General features: G+C 44.6%; 1 protein-coding gene across 1 annotated transcript in view; it reads right to left on the bottom strand.

Moving 5' to 3' along the window:
- Window positions 1-18,981, bottom strand: part of COL13A1 (collagen type XIII alpha 1 chain) — a 396,595-nt gene that overhangs the window by 144,035 nt on the left and 233,579 nt on the right. Inside the window, exon 28 of the mRNA XM_078643241.1 lies at window positions 1,865-1,891. Within this exon, the coding sequence (XP_078499367.1) occupies window positions 1,865-1,891 (27 nt within the window). The remainder of the gene's footprint in view (window positions 1-1,864; window positions 1,892-18,981) is intronic.

Here is an 18,981-nt window from a genome sequence, read left to right as displayed (position 1 = left end):
ATAGACAATACCTTTTAATATTGAATACAGTTATGTATTTGACCTGGTTCCTCACAATCTCAGTTCATGCCATACAATTGACAATTGAAAAGAAAAACAAACGATGGATTTAGGCCCGATCTCTGTATCGGGGGTGAATGTTTGACATGGATCAGCATTCTGTCCATCAATTGTTTTTTTTGTTTTTGCCACCCCGAGTGGGACGGGTAAGCCCAGGCGTGGGTCCCATGCTCTCCATGCCTCTGGATGATGAGGGGTGATGCCCTAAAACAGGTCCCAGGATGCTTGTTTCCTGTCCAGGGAGCACCTTGCCCGGCAGTTCGGGCTCGACTTTTCCTATGGGGAACAGGGCCAAGACTGATTTGTATATGGCTGGGCCTAAACTGGAATGGCATAGGGAGCAAAATAAATGATGGATTTAGGCCCAGATCTGTACTGGGGTGAATGTTTGACATTGATAGGCATTCTGTCCATCGATTTTTCTTTCTACAATTGACTTTGAGCACCTCTTTCTCTTCCTCTCAAAATATGAAGTCTATTAGCTGGCTTCAAATTTGGCCTGAAAATAAGTCACACATGTTCAATGTCTTATACGAGTCGCATAAAAATATTAGGCTAGTCGTAAACAGCCTTTAATACAATCAAAAGTGTTAGCTAAGAAAAATCTGAATTCTTAGGTCACTATAGATCATTATGTTCAAAAGGTGAGGCATTCATTACATACTCTAGTAATTACAAATGTTGTTAATGCTGTAACTTAACAATAATTATTATCTCTAGATATATTATCATTAAAGCCTTTTAACTTCTTTCTATAAAATATGAAAATGGAAATAGCATTGTTTTCTAGTCTAGTAGTAGTGGAATATTACTCCACTGTAAACTGTTTATTTGTTATTTATTTGTTATTTACTTGCACTGAAATATAACTATCCAGTAGCAAACCTATATGTGGCGTTCAGATGTGTTATGATGAGTAGGCATCCCACCTAAAACGGTTTAGCTTTGTGAATTAGTTTCCATGTAAAAATATATTTTACAAAAAGATAGAAAAATAAATGCTTGTTTCCAGTCCAGGGAGGACCTTGTCTGGTAGTTCGGGCTGGACTGTTCCCATGGGGAACAGGGCGAAGACTGATTTGCATATGGCTGGGCCTAAATTGGAATGGCATAGGGAGCAAAAAAAACGATGGATTTAGGCCCAGATCTGTACTGGGGTGAATGTTTGAAATTGATAGCCATTCTGTCCATCAATTATTCTTTCTACAATTGACTTTGAGCACCTCTTTCTCTTCTTTTCAAAAGATGAAGTCTATTAGCTGGCTTCAAATTTGGTCCGAAAATAAGTCACACATGTTCAATGTCTTATACGAGTCTCATACAAATATTAGGCTAGTCGTAAACAGCCTTTAATACAATCAAAAGTGTTAGCTAAGAAAAATCTGAATTCTTAGGTCACTATAGATCATTATGTTCAAAAGGTGAGGCATTCATTACATACTCTAGTAATTACAGATGTTGTTAATGCTGTAACTTAAAAATAATTATTATCTCTAGATATATTATCATTAAAGCTTTTTAACTTCTTTCTATAAAATATGAAAATGTAAATAGCATTGTTTTCTAGTCTAGTAGTAGTGGAATATTATTCCACTGTAAACTGTTTATTTATTATTTATTTGTTATTTACTTGCACTGAAATATAACTATCCAGTGGCAAACCTATCTGTGGCGTTCAGATGTGTTATGATGAGTAGGCATCCCACCTAAAACGTTCTAGCTTTATGAATTAGTTTCCATGTAAAAATATATTTTACAACAAGATAGAAAAATAAATATAAGCATTCTTTCAGAGTTGCCTTACCTTTGGTCCAGGAAGGCCAGGAGGACCCTAGGAACAAAAAAAATATTTTGTTTCTTTAACTGTAGAATTCTTCCTATCATTCATTTCAACAGACAAAAGAACAGGTAATTAAATATGGCAGCCTTCACTGTTAAAGTGTAATATTGTGTGTTTTTTGATACTATGGGAAGGAAATAATACTTATCTGTTAAAGTAATTCCGCAGCATTTATCCAAAATACAATATATTCACATGTTGCACATATTGGACAAAAACAAATCTTGAATTTTGTAATATAAAAGACCTTGACACTTGTCATGCAATAAAGACTCACTGCAACTTGACCAAAAACTGAAAGTGTCCCACACTTACGCGCTGTCTTCATATTGTATATTTGCTAAATGTAGTATTCAGGCATGCAAACGCACATTATAATCAAATAATAATTTTGGTATGTGTGTTGCTGGTCACCTACAACTCTGTAATCGGATACAAGTTGCAAATTTGTAACATGCAATGTTTTTTTCCTACTGCAGCATTATTCTATTATCGATTCACATTCAGTGCCACAGTAGACATGCATGCAGGAAGCTGGTTCTTTATATGGCATATCAAATTGAGATATATTATGTAAAGAGTCCAGGGGTTGCCTTATAAGTGGACAGGGGCTTGCTCTTACAATCCCAAGGTGCTCCTCTAGGGGGGTAGTCTGGTCGAGCAGCCCTAGGCTAATCAGAGGGGAGTATTTGATATTTGCAAATACACACAATAGTCAATAAGTGAGACACACTACTCAGTAAGGAGATCCACACCAATTTATAAGGGGCTGCCGCTCGTGATTTGTAAAAGACTGTGGACTTGCTTGTGGCCGTATCTGGGGCACTTTGTACAGCGGAGCCCTTTGAGAACCCTTTTCTGTGTATACAACAAACTACTTAGGGGGGGTCAAAGGGCTGGTTTACCGACTCAGACTAGATACATGCCCCTATCAGGATCATGAGTGTACAACAAAGGGTATCTAGGAGTCTAAAAGAAGTGAAATCTAATCACAAACAAACATTGGCATGAAAAAATAAGAGACAGGTGGAAACTACATTCATTAATTGCATCACGTGACAAGATGACAGCACATTCACGCGAGGCACATATTCTAGGTGGAAATTTTCCATCAGTTGTCTAACTGTGCCGCCACTATCACATCATTTGGGTTCTCCTTACCCAGGAGTGTGTGCCCTCACAATCACACCAAACGCAATGGAGGACTGTGAAAGTAAAGAGACCCTACAGATATTATCTGTTAGGCGAACACAGTAGCAAAAAGCAGTGCAAAAAAAGTGACTAGTGGTAATACCTACTTACTGGTGAAAACCCTTCCAGAACGCCGATATTCGCCGACGCCTTGAACTGGGAACCGCCACTTGCTCCTGCAGCCTCCCTGTGTCCCAGGAGGGATTGACCGCCTGAGTCCCGCGTCAACAGCTTGCAGCTGCGCGGCGCTCAGGTGTGGGGTCGAGGCAGCATGTCTACACCCAGCAGTCAGCACCCGGGAGGAACAAAGAACTCAGCAAAGTAACTGGGGGCGCGTGAGGCAGGGACTCCATAGACCAGGAGTCCACGCGCTGCACAGGTGTGCACGGCCGCGCCCCCAGCAAGCCACGCCCCCGGCCGCAACACTCTCTATAAACATAGCGCGGCAACGCTTAGCGGAACGCGAGCGGGACGCCGAGCGAAGCCCGGGCAAAGGGCGGGCCCTCTGTGGCCCTCAGGGGCCAGAAGAGGCCGGGCTGGGCAAGCCCCCTAATATTGCCCTTTAAAAACTTGTCGCTACCAACCTCACGGCAACCCGCCTGGCTACTGGCCACCCCCATCGAGACAAGTTACATCTGCCCGTTACTCCCCAACACAGTACCCCTCGCTATGAGGAAAACTGCTAAGAAGACCAGGATGCCTACCCTAAGATCGAGCATAAAAGCTAAATCGGATCATCCACCCCCTTTACCGACCCTTACTGCCATCGATAAAATGCTCAAACACACTATAGGGGCGGTTTCCGACGCCATAGCTAACACCGAGAGAAGAATGTCCTTACCTCCTGTAACTATCATACAAGAAACTCAGGAATCACTGATTAATCTATCAGAAGCCTCCGAGGACTTGGCAGAGGAGATCGACACTAGCAGGCCCTTAACTCCACCATCCTTTGTTGACCTTCCTTGTGCCCAGGCGCCCGCTGAAACCAGCAGGGATAGACCTGGTGCACAAATAAGCACTCAAACAAACATTCATGACAAAGACGCACTCCTCGCGGAGAAAACGCCGCACAGGGAAGGCCACAAACAAGGGAGGAAAAAAGGTCACGCAAAATCCAGTAATCACAATCTGATCACGCCTATAAACCCACCTACACCCGGAATACCATGCTGGATAACCAACATGGTGGCGGATCTTAAACTTGACCTGGAGCACTCCATCACGGTGCTGTTAAAACCCCTTATAGCAAAAATAGATAGATTGACATCATTGGTTAACAATAAGGGGATCGTCCCGAAAACTTATCTTGTGCAGGAACGGGACCCGACAAAACTAAAGGACCCTACACCAATAAGTTTACCAAAAGATAAGGTCTCTTTAGCAACCAATGGGGGGGCCAAGCTCAATAATATCAGTGTCACGCAGAAAGGAGTTAAGGAAAAAGAAAAGGTTTCCTCTACCCCGCAAGCAGGCAAAAATAAAAATCAAACACCTACTGGCAACAACAAACCCCCACTCGGATCTTCACAAATGCTAGAAGAAAATAAGGCCCTAACCCCTAAGGCGGACCCTAAGCCCTCCCGGATTCCCACCGCGACAACCACCAACGAAAAGAAAACTGCAACACGCTTCAGGACAATTAATCTTCCGCCTGAGGCATTGCCCTTTGTAGTCGTTCTAACAGGAGTTCCTCCTTTAAAGGAGGGACAACGGGAATCACAAATTGAACTAAAAAATAAATGTGCACAGTGGCTGCAAATACATAGACCTCTGCCCCCTAACATCCACGGGGAAATCCTTTCAGTGAGAAGGGGCGAGTGGATCGGCAAAGGTACCAAGACCATTGCAGGGGACATTATTACGGTGAACTTTAGAGACATGGCGGCTGTTAACTTCATCTGCAACGCCCCCCCGAGTTATACTCGATCACAAATTCACCCGGTTCATCTATCCTACTTTTACCCCTTTGCATCTCAAAGGCCCAGGCAGAATTTTGGTCCCAACAGAACACCGCATTTGGGTTTCCAATATGGCCCACCTCAATGGCAAAGGCCAAATCCTGTATTTCCAACCTATGACTCCTCTATAACGCAGTACGCCCACTGGAACAGGTTCAGTACACTTGAAGGGGTGGACTGACAGAGATTGGGCCGTTCATCTCCAAAAACCAAAGACGGGAGGGAGCCAAGTCTGGCATCAACAGGGATAAAAGAAGGGGCAGACCAGGGCCAAACTGATGTTCTGGGAGCTGTGCATACTATAGGAGGCTGTAGCACACCACCGAATACCATCCGGGGAAAAGGGGAGGGGACAAATCCCGCAACAAATAATTCCCACTTTACTCATAGAAGAATCGCTACCCCCTATAGGCCGCAACCAAGCTGGGCCGCCGTACCCGCAATGGGTAAACAATCAAAGCCTCTGCTAGGCGAGGAAAAAAGCACACCCAAGGTCATGATCCATGATAATCTACTAATAGCTACCTGGAACATCGCAGGGTTAGCGGCCAAGATCGTATCCCAGGACTGGCTTAGCTATATAAGTAAATTCCATATCTTATGCCTGCAAGAGACCTGGGCCACCGAACCGCACGCCTATAGCCTGGAAGGCTACAAAAGCTTCTTCGTCCCTGCAAAAAAAGCTACTTCGGGGAGAGCAAGTGGGGGGCTCGCGGTCTATGTCAACTTAGACATCAAGGGCACCTGGTCCAACACTAATTGGTCCACACATAATCTCCAAGTATTAAGGTTCACTTCACAAAGTTTAACATTCTTGTTAATGAACTGGTACAACGCACCGGCTACAACGGAGAAGGGTACAGCCATAAATGAATTAGAAAACTGTTTGAATCTTTTATCTAAGACACCAAATCCCACGAGTCTAATACTAATGGGAGATTTTAATTGTCACCTTTGTGAGAAACTAATACCCTTCAATAACGACTGGTCTAGATGCACGATCATGAAAGGCCCACACTTCACCCATTCAACAGAGGGCTGGGATCTAGAAAGACTAATGAAAAGGTACAACCTAATCCAAACTCTAGACCTTGTTAGTCTAAATGAGAAAGGAGAACTAACCCCTACATTCAAAGGAAGAGGTTGTCACTCTTACATTGACTTTGCACTAGTCACTCCCAATCTAAAAAGAAGCATCAGCACAATCACTATAGAGGCCAGCAGCTTCAGTGATCACAATCCGGTGATCATTAAAATGGAAGGTTTTGTTTTTTCACTTCAAAAGAGTCCTGTCATTATGGAAAGAGCAGTGGACCAGGGCAGAAGAATCTAATGGGCCAAAATTGATGGGGACAGCTTTTATAAAAGACTACTACTCGAAGCCTCAGCAGCAATTGATAAATGTCTTGACCCCTGCGTAACCGGAGCTGAGGTGGTGAAGGCATTCGAAGAAATCGCGCAGGTTGTAAATAACTCCCTACAAACCACAGGAGCTAATAATAAAATGCCCCTAAACCCCCGTTGGTTTGACTCAAATTGCACGAAGGCGCTGAAAAACCTGAAGGATAGCCTCCATGCCCAACCAAGGGATAAAACGAAGGTGGCACGGAACAGAGCCGAATACAAAAAAGCTTTGAAGGCTCGAAAGCAAAGTATACAAAACCAGGCTTGGGAAGACTTAAGGGACGCCGCAGAAAGAAAAGACTCTATTGCCTTTTGGAAAGTGATCAACGCCCCCGGCTTCCAGGACCAAGGGGCTCCAAAAATCATGAACACCATCCTGCCGGAGCAATGGCAGAAACATTTCCAGAGTCTATATAACCATTCAATCCAGGCACTCCAGGAGGAGTTAGTGGAGGCCCATCAGCCCGTTAAGCTAAACTTCACCTTGAAAGAGGTCGAACTAGGAATAACCGGGCTCAGCAAAAATAAAGCGCTGGGCCCGGACGGAATTCCACCAGACCTATTCCTAAGTAGACCTGAACTATGGGCTCCGTTACTTACGAGGGTGCTAAACGAGGCAGTGGAGGCAGGCCTCCCCCAGTCCTGGTCAACGGCAACCATAGTCCCCATCTACAAAAAAGGCAACCGTGATGACCCCCAATGTTACCGACCCATCTCTCTCATCGATGTGACAGCCAAGGTCCTGGGGCGAGTCATCTTATCGAGATTGCAAGACTGGGCAGAGGAGCAACAAATCCTCTTGGAAATCCAATACGGCTTCAGGAAAGGCAGATCTACCACCGACCAATGCCTAAATCTATACCTCCTGATTGCAAAATATACCATCGCCGGGAGGGGGTCAATATACATGGGGTTTATGGACCTGTCAGCGGCCTTCGATCGCGTAAACAGGAGAAAGCTCTGGGTTATGTTAAAGGAATTAGGAGTGGACCAATCACTAGTCGACACTCTACAAAACCTCCACCAGAACACCTCTGCAAGCGTAAGATACAGCCAGGAAGGTAAAAAGACCGATCCCTTCACCTGCAATAGTGGAGTAAGGCAGGGATGCATCCTTGCGCCCTTCCTTTTCTCTATTTACATTAATGCATTGGAAAAGGACCTCCTTAAACTTAAAGTTGACTCACCCCAAATCGGTCATCGAGCAGTGCCCGTACTACTCTACGCCGATGACGCGGTTCTGCTCTCTAGAACACCTCTGGGACTGCAAAAACTAATTGACGGGTTTGTCAAATTTATGGACAAACTGGACCTGGCAACAAACCTGGAAAAGTCCTATATCATGACATCTGGGAAACCTACAAAAGGAACTTTTACCTATAACATCGGGTCACATAAATTAGACCAGGTCAAGTCTTTTACGTACTTGGGAGTGTTATCCGATCACGACTTATCATTTAAACCTCTGATTGAAAAGCACTCTACAAAACTGGCAGCTGCAGTAGGAGCAATTATGGGGTATGGGCAAAGACTAGGGAAATGGTCCCCGGAACAAATTTTGACCTTATACAGATCCATCTGCTGTGCGAAAGTAAGTTATGGGGCAGAAGTGTGGGGCTTCCTGTGCAAAAAAGCACAGCCGCTTCAGACTGAAGAAAACAAATTCCTACGAAGAATATTAAAAGTCCCACAGAGTGTTTCGGCCCATATCATACACGAAGAGGTAGGAGAACCCTTTCTAGAGGACAAAATTAAATCCAAACCCCTCTTGGCATGGGTGAAAGTATGAACCAATCCTGAGGCGGCCCTTACAAGACAAATCATTGAGGACTGCCTCAAAAGAGACAAAGGCCACGCAATCCCCTGGCTGAAATTTTTTAAGAAGTCGCTAACAGAGATTGGCTGTTCTAAATACTTCTTATCCCCTGACTCTCTAACCCTGGAGAGCAAGACCTTGGTTAAAAAACTCTTTCTTGCACAGCTGAAGACATCAAGGGCAGAAAAAGAGAAGTATAAACCCACCAATCTCTCTTATAACGAACTCACTGCGAAGCAAGGTATGGAACCCTACCTGAGGGTCATGTACAATGCGCAGGATCGCTACCTCATGACCCGTTTCAGAATTAACATGTTACATCATATCCTTGCAGTCCCATCTGGGTTTACCCACACAGTGGAGGAGAAGGGTACCTGCGGCTGCGATCTTCGATCTCCGCAGGACACCCTCCACTTTGTTTTACTGTGCCCATTTTACACAATGCCAAGACGCAAGTTCCTGGTGGGAATCCTGAAAGAGCTAAAATTTAAACACGCAAAACTGGCGCTGAGATTCCTACAGGAAGCGGAGGACGCTTATACCCTGTTTTGCACGATAAACTTTATTCGAATTGCAACAAGACTGAGGAACACCAGAGACATTGGCCCCTAACGTGATTTGAACATTTAAAAAATTTTTTAAATCCCCTGGCCCTCTCCTTGAGTATAAAAAAAAAACCTTGACATTTATACCTTTTAAACTGAGTATCTCTTGCTGCGTTTTTAATTTGTGTACATATATTGTATTTGTGCTTTTATGGTGTCTTTTTAAGAACCGAATAAAGATTATAATTGATTGATTGATTGACTAGTGGTAATATAAAATTAGGTAAAACTGAGTAGAAAATGTTTTTTTAATAGTTTCTCTCAGCTTCCTAACTCTAAAAAAGGGGTGTACAAGGCAGATTTAACAAAATATCTGCTCAGCGAGTGGTCAACATGTTTCTGCATCTAAGGAAGTACCCATGCATTCATCAGGACCTAGTTGGTGCTACTGCTGAAAAATAGTGATAAGTATTAAAAGGAAAAATGTCACCTGGTTTTCAGGTTCAAATGCTCCACCACAATCCAATTAGTGTGGGGTTAGCGCCTCACCTCACCTGGCTGCAGCTCAGGTAAATGAGGAGCACCGCTCTCTCCGTCGGTGTCTCCAGGCGTTCCTCTGCGCTGGCCTCCCCAAGTTTAGCGCAGAGGAACGCCTGGAGACACCGACGGAGAGAGCGGTGCTCCTCATTTACCTGAGCTGCAGCCAGGTGAGGTGAGGCGCTAACCCCACACTAATTGGATTGTGGTGGAGCATTTGAACCTGAAAACCAGGTGACATTTTTCCTTTTAATACTTATCACTATTTTTCAGCAGTAGCACCAACTAGGTCCTGATGAATGCATGGGTACTTCCTTAGATGCAGAAACATGTTGACCACTCGCTGAGCAGATATTTTGTTAAATCTGCCTTGTACACCCCTTTTTTAGAGTTAGGAAGCTGAGAGAAACTATTAAAAAAACATTTTCTACTCAGTTTTACCTAATTTTATATTACCACTAGTCACTTTTTTTGCACTGCTTTTTGCTACTGTGTTCGCCTAACAGATAATATCTGTAGGGTCTCTTTACTTTCACAGTCCTCCATTGCGTTTGGTGTGATTGTGAGGGCACACACTCCTGGGTAAGGAGAACCCAAATGATGTGATAGTGGCGGCACAGTTAGACAACTGATGGAAAATTTCCACCTAGAATATGTGCCTCGCGTGAATGTGCTGTCATCCTGTCACGTGATGCAATTAATGAATGTAGTTTCCACCGTCTCTTATTTTTTCATGCCAATGTTTGTTTGTGATTAGATTTCAACCCTTTTCTGTGACCTGGGAGCACACCAGCTCGGTCACCATCGCTGGGGGAGAGCCACAAACGTCACCTGCCTAGGGAGCGGGACTGCGAGGTCCAGAAGTGCTTGCGCCGTCCACCGCACGCACCTGGCTCCTCTTCCCGCCCCCTCCTCCCTCTGACCCTCCTGCAGGCTCAAAAACTCCTCGCGGCTCCCGCTGGCGCTGGAGCCGCTCGTGATTTGTAAAAGACTGTGGACTTGCTTGTGGCCGTATCTGGGGCACTTTGTACAGCGGAGCCCTTTGAGAACCCTTTTCTGTGACCTGGGAGCACACCAGCTCGGTCACCATCGCTGGGGGAGAGCCACAAACGTCACCTGCCTAGGGAGCGGGACTGCGAGGTCCAGAAGTGCTTGCGCCGTCCACCGCGCGCACCTGGCTCCTCTTCCCGCCCCCTCCTCCCTCTGACCCTCCTGCAGGCTCAAAAACTCCTCGCGGCCCCCGCTGGCGCGGGAGCCGCTCGTGATTTGTAAAAGACTGTGGACTTGCTTGTGGCCGTATCTGGGGCACTTTGTACAGCGGAGCCCTTTGAGAACCCTTTTCTGTGACCTGGGAGCACACCAGCTCGGTCACCATCGCTGGGGGAGAGCCACAAACGTCACCTGCCTAGGGAGCGGGACTGCGAGGTCCAGAAGTGCTTGCGCCGTCCACCGCGCGCACCTGGCTCCTCTTCCCGCCCCCTTCTCTCCTCCTCTATTTTAACCCCGCCTTGAACGCGAACGCGGGACGCGCGCGGACGAAGAAGCGGGCGAAGACCGGGCTAAGAGCGGGCCGTTTGAGGCCGTTCGAGGACCGGAGAGACTGGACTGGGTCCTCCCACTTACTCCAGGTACTAAGTTATACTCCCTTCTTAATTCATCACTCCTCTACTACTTCTTGGGTCCTCAAGAGCTATCTAGCTCATTATGAGTAACATGGAGACTAGGAGTAAAGCTACCCTGGCAGCCAATGCCCTTACTACAACTGCCCCAAACCAAGGCAAAATTGATGATTATTTTTTGAAGGCCGGTTCCCTTCTGATTGACGATATCACTCTCCTGGAAAGACGAATCTCGCAGGAGATTGAATGGGTGAGAAGATCCTCGATGGGGATCATAGCAATGTTGAAAACCCCAGAGGATAGGCGGACTGTGGATAGTTCCCAGCTTGGCGCATGTGGGGGGGCGCACCGAACCACCAGTATAGATCTCTCTGTAGGAACAGTGAGTGACTTAGATGACATGAGTCTTTTGTCCCTCCCCCTAACACACATTACTCAACCTCCAAATACCACAGAACCGAGGGAAGCCATTGAAATAAGCACTTCAAGTCCCCCATTTTCGGGGGATGAACTTGCTATTACTACCACCAATACCCCTAAGCTACCAAAGTCACCTAGCACAGACCGAGGGAGAAGGGAGGGTGCTATACAAAAGAGGAAGATTGGGAAACAGAGTAATAAGGAAAGGAAAGGAAAGAAAACGAAGCAATATGCGGGGGTAACACAAAATTCAACTAGAACAGATCATAATAACCAGGAAAGAACACCGCCTAGGATAACAACTGATCCCCCCCAGGTACAGTCTAGGGATACTCCCACTGAATTGCTACCTCCTTCCGTAGAACATAACTCCGAGTCCACGGAAGATGACATAACACTAGCGGACATTGGCCACCTCCTGAAATCAATCATAAGTCCCTTAGAAGCTCGCCTGATAAAAATGGAGGCGAGATTAATTAAAATCGAGAACACTGCCCTAAAAGTTATGGAGGGCTGGAAATCGGGTGCTCCCTGTTCCATATCGTGCCCCATGGACCCGAAACATAAGAACAATTTGGACCCTCTCAAAAGCTCAAAAGCAGCTGAGACAGGAACAACAACTCTAGCGGGGGATAAAAACTCTAAATCAACTAGCATTCAACCACCTCAACTAAAATCTAATTCGGCAACTCCAGTGACTTCAGGAGGCGCTATCAATAAACAAACTAGTGTTATTCAAAATCAAGTACCAACAGCAACTAACATAACTCAGACAAATGTGCAACACAAAAGTCCCCCAAAACCTCAGTTGAACACCATCCATAATCCACCTGATCCAAAAACGCTTCTAACCAAACCTCCAAGAACAGTCACTGTTAATCTTCCTCCGGAGGTAGCACCATATACTGCTATTTTAATCGGGGTTCCCGAATTGAAATCAGACTCTTATGAGACAGGGGAGTCGTTGAAAAATAAAGTAATTAACTGGCTCTCAACACATAGGCCGCTTCCTAGAGGCAAGACCAGTAATATCAGCATGGCAAGAAGAGTCTCATGGGTGGGCAAGAGTCCCAAAACAATTAGTGGCGACTGTATTCTGGTGAGTTTTAAAGAACCAGGTACAGTCCCATTTATTTGTGGTTCTTTTTTGGAGGACGAAGGGAGCACTATCCAACCAGTCCCTCTGTCGTTCTTCTATCCACCTAGTGATCATCCACCTAAGGCACAAAGGAGAGGTTACTATCCGGACCTTAGGGGAAACTGGGAGGGAAACCAGGAAAGGAGGAGAATTCCCTTTGACCATGCACGCCCACCCCCCATTTACCCTCCCACATACTGTGATTCACAGGGATGGGAAACTGCACAGAGAAGAGGAACGGGAAGGGGAAATTATGAGAGAGAGGAGTCATGGCCCCCAAGATTTTACCAGCCACCTTTTTTATCACTGTCCAACCGTTATGACTGTCTAGAAACGGTGGATTGACAGCCGGCTTCCGTAGCACGGGCAAAAGAGAGTCCAGCAGGCCCTGATCAAGGCTACCTAGTATCCCTCACTACCAGCGAGGAGAAAATCTGTAGAGGGAGTCAAGACTCCCATTACGAACCTAACAAAAGGGAAAACACTCAAGAAGCCCCGGCAATTGAGGAAGTTCAAATGGGCTCAGCCCCACGTACAGCTAATACCATCTTAAGGGCTAGCCAAGCAGCGACACAGATAGCCCCACTAATCCTAAAATTCCTCTCCTGGAATGTCGCAGGCATAAGTAACAAAATAGAATCGGACTCATGGGCTGAGCTAGTAGATCTAAAAAGTGTATGTCTCTTTCAAGAGACTTGGTTAAGAGAAGAGATACCATACAGGGGATTTCAGATTTTCTCAATCCCCGCTCTATGGGCTGGGAAAGGACGACCATCCGGAGGACTGGCAACCTGGGTTGCGTAAGACCTAGGATGTACAGCCTCAAGATACCCAGCAGACTCAGAAGATATACTGGTAGTATTATTGGAATGGCCAGGGCCTTTCAAACTATTAGTTATAAACATATATTCCAGACCAGTTCAAACAGCGGCCACTTCTAAAACTATAGAGTCATTGTCGACTATCTTAGAAACCATCCCTGGGGATATGTCTTATCTAATAGGGGGCGACTTCAATTCACATTTCGAGCCTTTACCTGGCCTACTTGATGGACCCTCCCTAGAGGAGGATTCAAGTTGGCAGGTTCCCCAGACAGAGGCACCCCCACCCAGAGCTTGGACACCGTTGGCCGTTCAAATAAATACATTGAATCTTACCTTTGGTCTGAGAGCGTGCAACGGTCGTACCAGATCTGACATTCCCTCTAAATGCACATTCAACAAGGCAGGTAGGCAAAGTAGACTCGATTATCTTCTGGTTCAAATGCAGGAGTGGAAAAGGGTATTGGATTTTAAAATAGTAGATAGAGATGACAGCGACCATAACGCCCTGGAGTTAGAATATGTCATCCCGCCCTTGGGGGAGACTGCACTATGTGCACAGGAATTGAGAGGGGGGCACCTCCTGGAGAACAACCGAAGGCGGATAAGATGGGAAAAACTTGCCTCCAGTACCGAAAAGTTAGCCGCCCTCTATACTGGGATTATTCCCATTCTAGATGAGGCTTTTGAGTTATGGCGCCTTAAATCTACAAAAGATATTAGCGAGGATATAGCTCAGTTACATCTAAATCTAACCAAGAAGCTTGAGGCTGATTTTCTAAGCATTGGACGACCAAGAGCGCAGGGCGTACCCAAAAATACCTGGTATAATAACACCTGTAGACTGGCAAAGCGGGACCTCTTAACCATGATAAAAGAGGGGGGTTCAAGGGAGGAAATTCGACTCAAAAGGAGGACCTACAAATCACTCATAACCAACGCTAAAATTGAGTGGGACGTTCAGCATTGGGAGAATCTATCGGAGTCCCTAGCTGAAAGGGATTCCCGTAGATTCTGGAGAATTATAAACCACGGAAGTGGGGATCTCCCCTCGGCTGTGGAACCAAATATTGCTCCAAACGTCTGGCAGGACCATTTCCAGCAGCTATATTCCTCTGACAACGAGGAGATAGCAATAATTAAACCCTCTACTCATAACACGCATAGTGCTGTCCCTTTTACCATTAAAGACATAAGGGTGGCATTAGCAGGGCTGTCCTCCGGAAAGGCCCCAGGACTTGATGGGGTGCCGGGTGATCTCTTTAAACAAGAACCTGATATTTGGGCACCCTATCTGTTGATATTGTTTAATGCAGTCCTGGGGGGGATGAGAATACCGGACACTTGGCTGGGAGCGGAGGTGGTCCCTATATTCAAAAAGGGGTCGCCCCTGCTTCCAGCCAATTACCGTCCAATTAGTCTCATCGATGTGACCCAAAAGTTGTTCGGTAGACTAATCCTTGATAGGCTCCAAAATTGGATGGATGAGACAGATATTTTAAGCCCTCTTCAGGCAGGATTTAGGAGGGGAGTCTCAACAGTCGATCAGCTACTTAGACTTAACATTCTGTACTGGAAGACAACACACCTAGAAGGGGGGTCACTGTATGCGGTTTTCGTTGATCTCCGTGCCGCCTTCGACCTGGTCCCACGGGCCAGGTTGTGGGCAGTACTGGCGGATATGGGTATCCCCGGCGATATACTGCACATTTTAATAAGGCTACATACAGATAATTACGCCCGTGTAAGATACGGAAAGGGTGGTAGGCTGACAGATAGGTTCCCTGTCCAACGAGGGGTAAGGCAGGGATGCGTGTTGGCGCCGACTCTTTTCTGTCTTTTTACAAATGGGGTAATAGAACACCTGAGTAGGATCCCCAACGTTGATGCTCCACAATTAAACAACAGCAGGGTGCCTGCGATTATGTTCGCCGACGACACCCTGCTGTTGGCAAAAACACCAATGGGGCTGCAGAGAATTTTGGACGGTTTCTTGGACTTCTGTAACAAAAGGGGTCTAGAAATAAACCCCTCCAAGACCAAATTCATGATTCTCAGCAAAAAACCCAAAAATTGCCCAAATCCCCGTCTGGGATCTGTAGTTCTAGAAAGAGTTCAAGTAATCGAGTACCTGGGCATTACACTTAATCAGTCTCTGACCTGGCAGCAACATAAATCAAAGGCCACTATAAAATTAATTCAGAGGGCGGGAGCTATTTCCAGAATTGCCAAGAAATCCTATCTTCGACCTCTGACACCGGCAATACACATCTATAAAGCGCAAGTTAGAGGAGGTATTGCCTACGGGGCAGAGCTATGGGGACACACATCACTACAAAATATCCAGGTCGCTGAAAATAATTTTATAAGACAGCTAGCGGCTCTTCCATCGAGTAGCCCCCTCCTCCCCTTGAGAATGGACTTGGCACTCCGCCTAATTACTGAAGAACTGGGCCTAAAACCTTTGACTTACTGGAGACGTCTGTGGAGCAGCCAGGATCTGGGCCACTACAGAAGCGAATTACAGGAGTTGCTCAGGCTAATACATGTGTCCAAAATTCCTTGGTTAAAGTATATCCGGGACATGTGTACTACACTTGGAATCCCTGAGTTGTGGTGTAATCCTGAAACAACTGCCACAAACCTCCCAAGGAAAGAACTCTCCAGACTGTTTTACAATTTCATGCTCGAGAAAGCTCTGGGTTCAATCAGAGAAGGGTCTTTAAGTGACATTTTTACGAAAGCAAAAGACTCCTACAGACCTGAGTATGTTCTGGATGCCATGACCCCTGTGCATGTAAGAAAGATTTTCCTGCAATGGAGATATGGCTCGCTACCACTGAGGGCCTTCACCAAATCCTGGAATGGTAACCTTGAGTTGGCCACATGCCCAGCATGCAATTACAAGCTGGAAAGTGAGCTACATGTGGTTTTCTTTTGTAGAGCGTACAGCAAAATCAGGAGCTACTGGTTGGCTCCATACTTAAAGAACTTGGGCTTCCGAACCTATGCCCCAGCATATAGAGTGCTAAAAACAGACTTATCACCTACAACCGTCTTTGCCATGGCCAAATTTCTGACGGCAATGTGGAGAGCACGCGCAAGAATTATAAAAGACTCCAATATGGCATCTTCTACTAACTTTTAACCTTAAATCATATATTTTTTTAGATTCTAATCATGGCTTTTTAAAAAAAAAAAAAAAAACCTGTAATACAGAAATCGTCTTAATGTTTTATAGTATGCTTATGTGTTTATCTTTTATGATCTGAAATGATCGAAATAAAGATTATTTGAATTGAATTGAAAAATAACACATTTCTTAATATAAATTTGGCACCTGAAGTTATTTGTTCAGGTAAGTACGATTTTCAAAAGAAATCCTTTTGTAGTAAAAAAGTTGAAAGTGCAATTTTCAGAGGCCATTATGTTATCCTATGGGAGGAAAAGCAAGTGATGCATTCAGGAACATAAAATACAACCACTTACCTTGTGCTCGCTGCATCGCTGACTCGAGGTGATGAGATGAGCGCAAGATATGTGGTTTTATTACATTTTTTATTTTTATTTCCCTATCCTGTTGCTTGTCCACTTTCCCCCCCACCGCCTCGCCCTGTCCCACTGTCCCACTGCCCCACCACTGTTATCTGTGACGGCCATGCCTGAGTGTTTGTTGTTTCCTCAAAATGTCTCTAAGAAATAGTTAACCGATGAGGGATAATGGCAGTGAATTCATTGCTAAGTTAACACAATTTATTGTAGTAGCTTTTACTGTATTTAAGTTATGTTTTTAATTGGTCTTGTAATACCTTTTTATAGTTTGGAGATGTGTTTTATTGTATTTCTGTGATGATTTTTATCTTGCTCTTTTATGATTTTTATCTAAAGGTCGAATAAAGATATTTTTACTTGACTTAAGTAGTAAACAGGTTTCTAAATATAGTCATTCCTACATTGACATTTATTCCATGCCTTGTATTTACACAAAGTAAAGCTTTGATCAAATTATATGTGGCTACATTGCGAATATCTTTTTAGAACTGTTAACCAAAAAATTAAAGCCAAAAGTTGTTTATTAACAAATTTGTTAAGCGATGTGGATGCAGCTTATTTTCTATATAGCAATCTTTGTTAAAGTGTTAAATTTGCGTTGCTGATCAAATGAACCAATTAGTGTTTTTGAATTTGAATTACATTTTTCATATCCTGTCTCAGTAGTACATCAGTGCACACCAAATGTAAGGAGACCTCTTGAGACTAAGAATTGGTGCCAAAGTATATATTTCTGTTGCCTGGTTATCCTAAGAGTAGACAGAACTCTTTGGGAGGAATCTTGTGTGTGGTCTTAGAATACTGTTTGTATACATTTGTATGGAAGGTTGCATTTTTGATAGAGGCTGTAACTCAAGTACTTGCCTGCTCAATGTTTAGCAGCTATAAATATAACCTTAACGTTAACTCCCTATTTAGATTTTTGTGCACTAATGCATTAGCTCAAATAGTGTTGACAGAAACCTGTTACTATGATATTTAGATTCCAAATTGATATTTAAAATCAGAACTACCAAGGTTTAAAATAAAAAAGAAAACAGTACAGAATACAAAACACTCTTAGAAGGATCTGAGAAAATAATAATGTTGCACCAGGACAACAGCCGCGGTCGGCAGTAGGAGTTCCTGCAGGGCGGTGACGTGGGGAGGGGGAGGGACAGGGTGGGGGGTAGTAATTTATGGATTACGGAGTTTAACAGGTAAGTAAACATATAAATAAATAAAACTAATTTCATTGCGCGCACTGCATCGCATTTGGTGATGCAGTGCACGCATCGAAATTCGTTTTATTTATTTATATGTTTACTTACCTGTTAAACTCCGTAATCCATACATTACTACCCCCCACCCTGCCCCTCCCCACGTCACCGCCCTGCAGGAACTCCTACTGCTGACCGCGGCTGCAGGACAATGCCCTTTTTGAAAACATCTCACAAAGTAGCAGACATCAGCTCAAGCACCATACCAAGAAAATAAAGAACCGGTCGGTATTGGTGAAAGCTACAAGTTTTAAGAATAGGTAATAAGTGTCTATGCTGAAAAGACTCATAATAATTACAAAGTAAAGTGCTTTAGCATCTGTAAAGAGGTATTATCACAGGGACAACCCAATATGGATTTCGGGTCATAATGTCCTAACTTAAAACAAAGGTGAGTTATGATTGAACCTGCCTAGGACTTAGTTATAAGGGACCTTTCCCAAACATTTTTCACCAGGGAAAGATAGGGCTCAGGCCCCCCCACTTGTTTTAAGGAACATATAGCCTCTCAAGGTTGATTTGTCTAGTTCTTCACTCTCTTTCGCAGTAGCAGCAGACCCCATAAATAGTGCCTTGACTCTAGTACATTCTTGCTTGCCCAATGTGTGAGGAGAAGAAAACAGATCAAGCCTACCAAGCTTTCCCCGCACTGCTCTTTATATAGCCTGACCATGGGATTTTATAGCTAAAGTCACCAGCTAAACAATCTGTGATCACATCACGGTTGAAAGAGGTATGCTAGTTTTGCCATACCAACAGCCATAAGAGGAGTGGGACAAGTTTTATCCGATCTTCCACATAAACAAGGGTTCCTCAGC

Source organism: Lissotriton helveticus, chromosome 5_1, assembly GCF_964261635.1.
Source record: "Lissotriton helveticus chromosome 5_1, aLisHel1.1, whole genome shotgun sequence".
NCBI classification, from domain to species: domain Eukaryota; kingdom Metazoa; phylum Chordata; class Amphibia; order Caudata; family Salamandridae; genus Lissotriton; species Lissotriton helveticus.
This window is presented reverse-complemented; position numbering and strand designations above follow the sequence as displayed.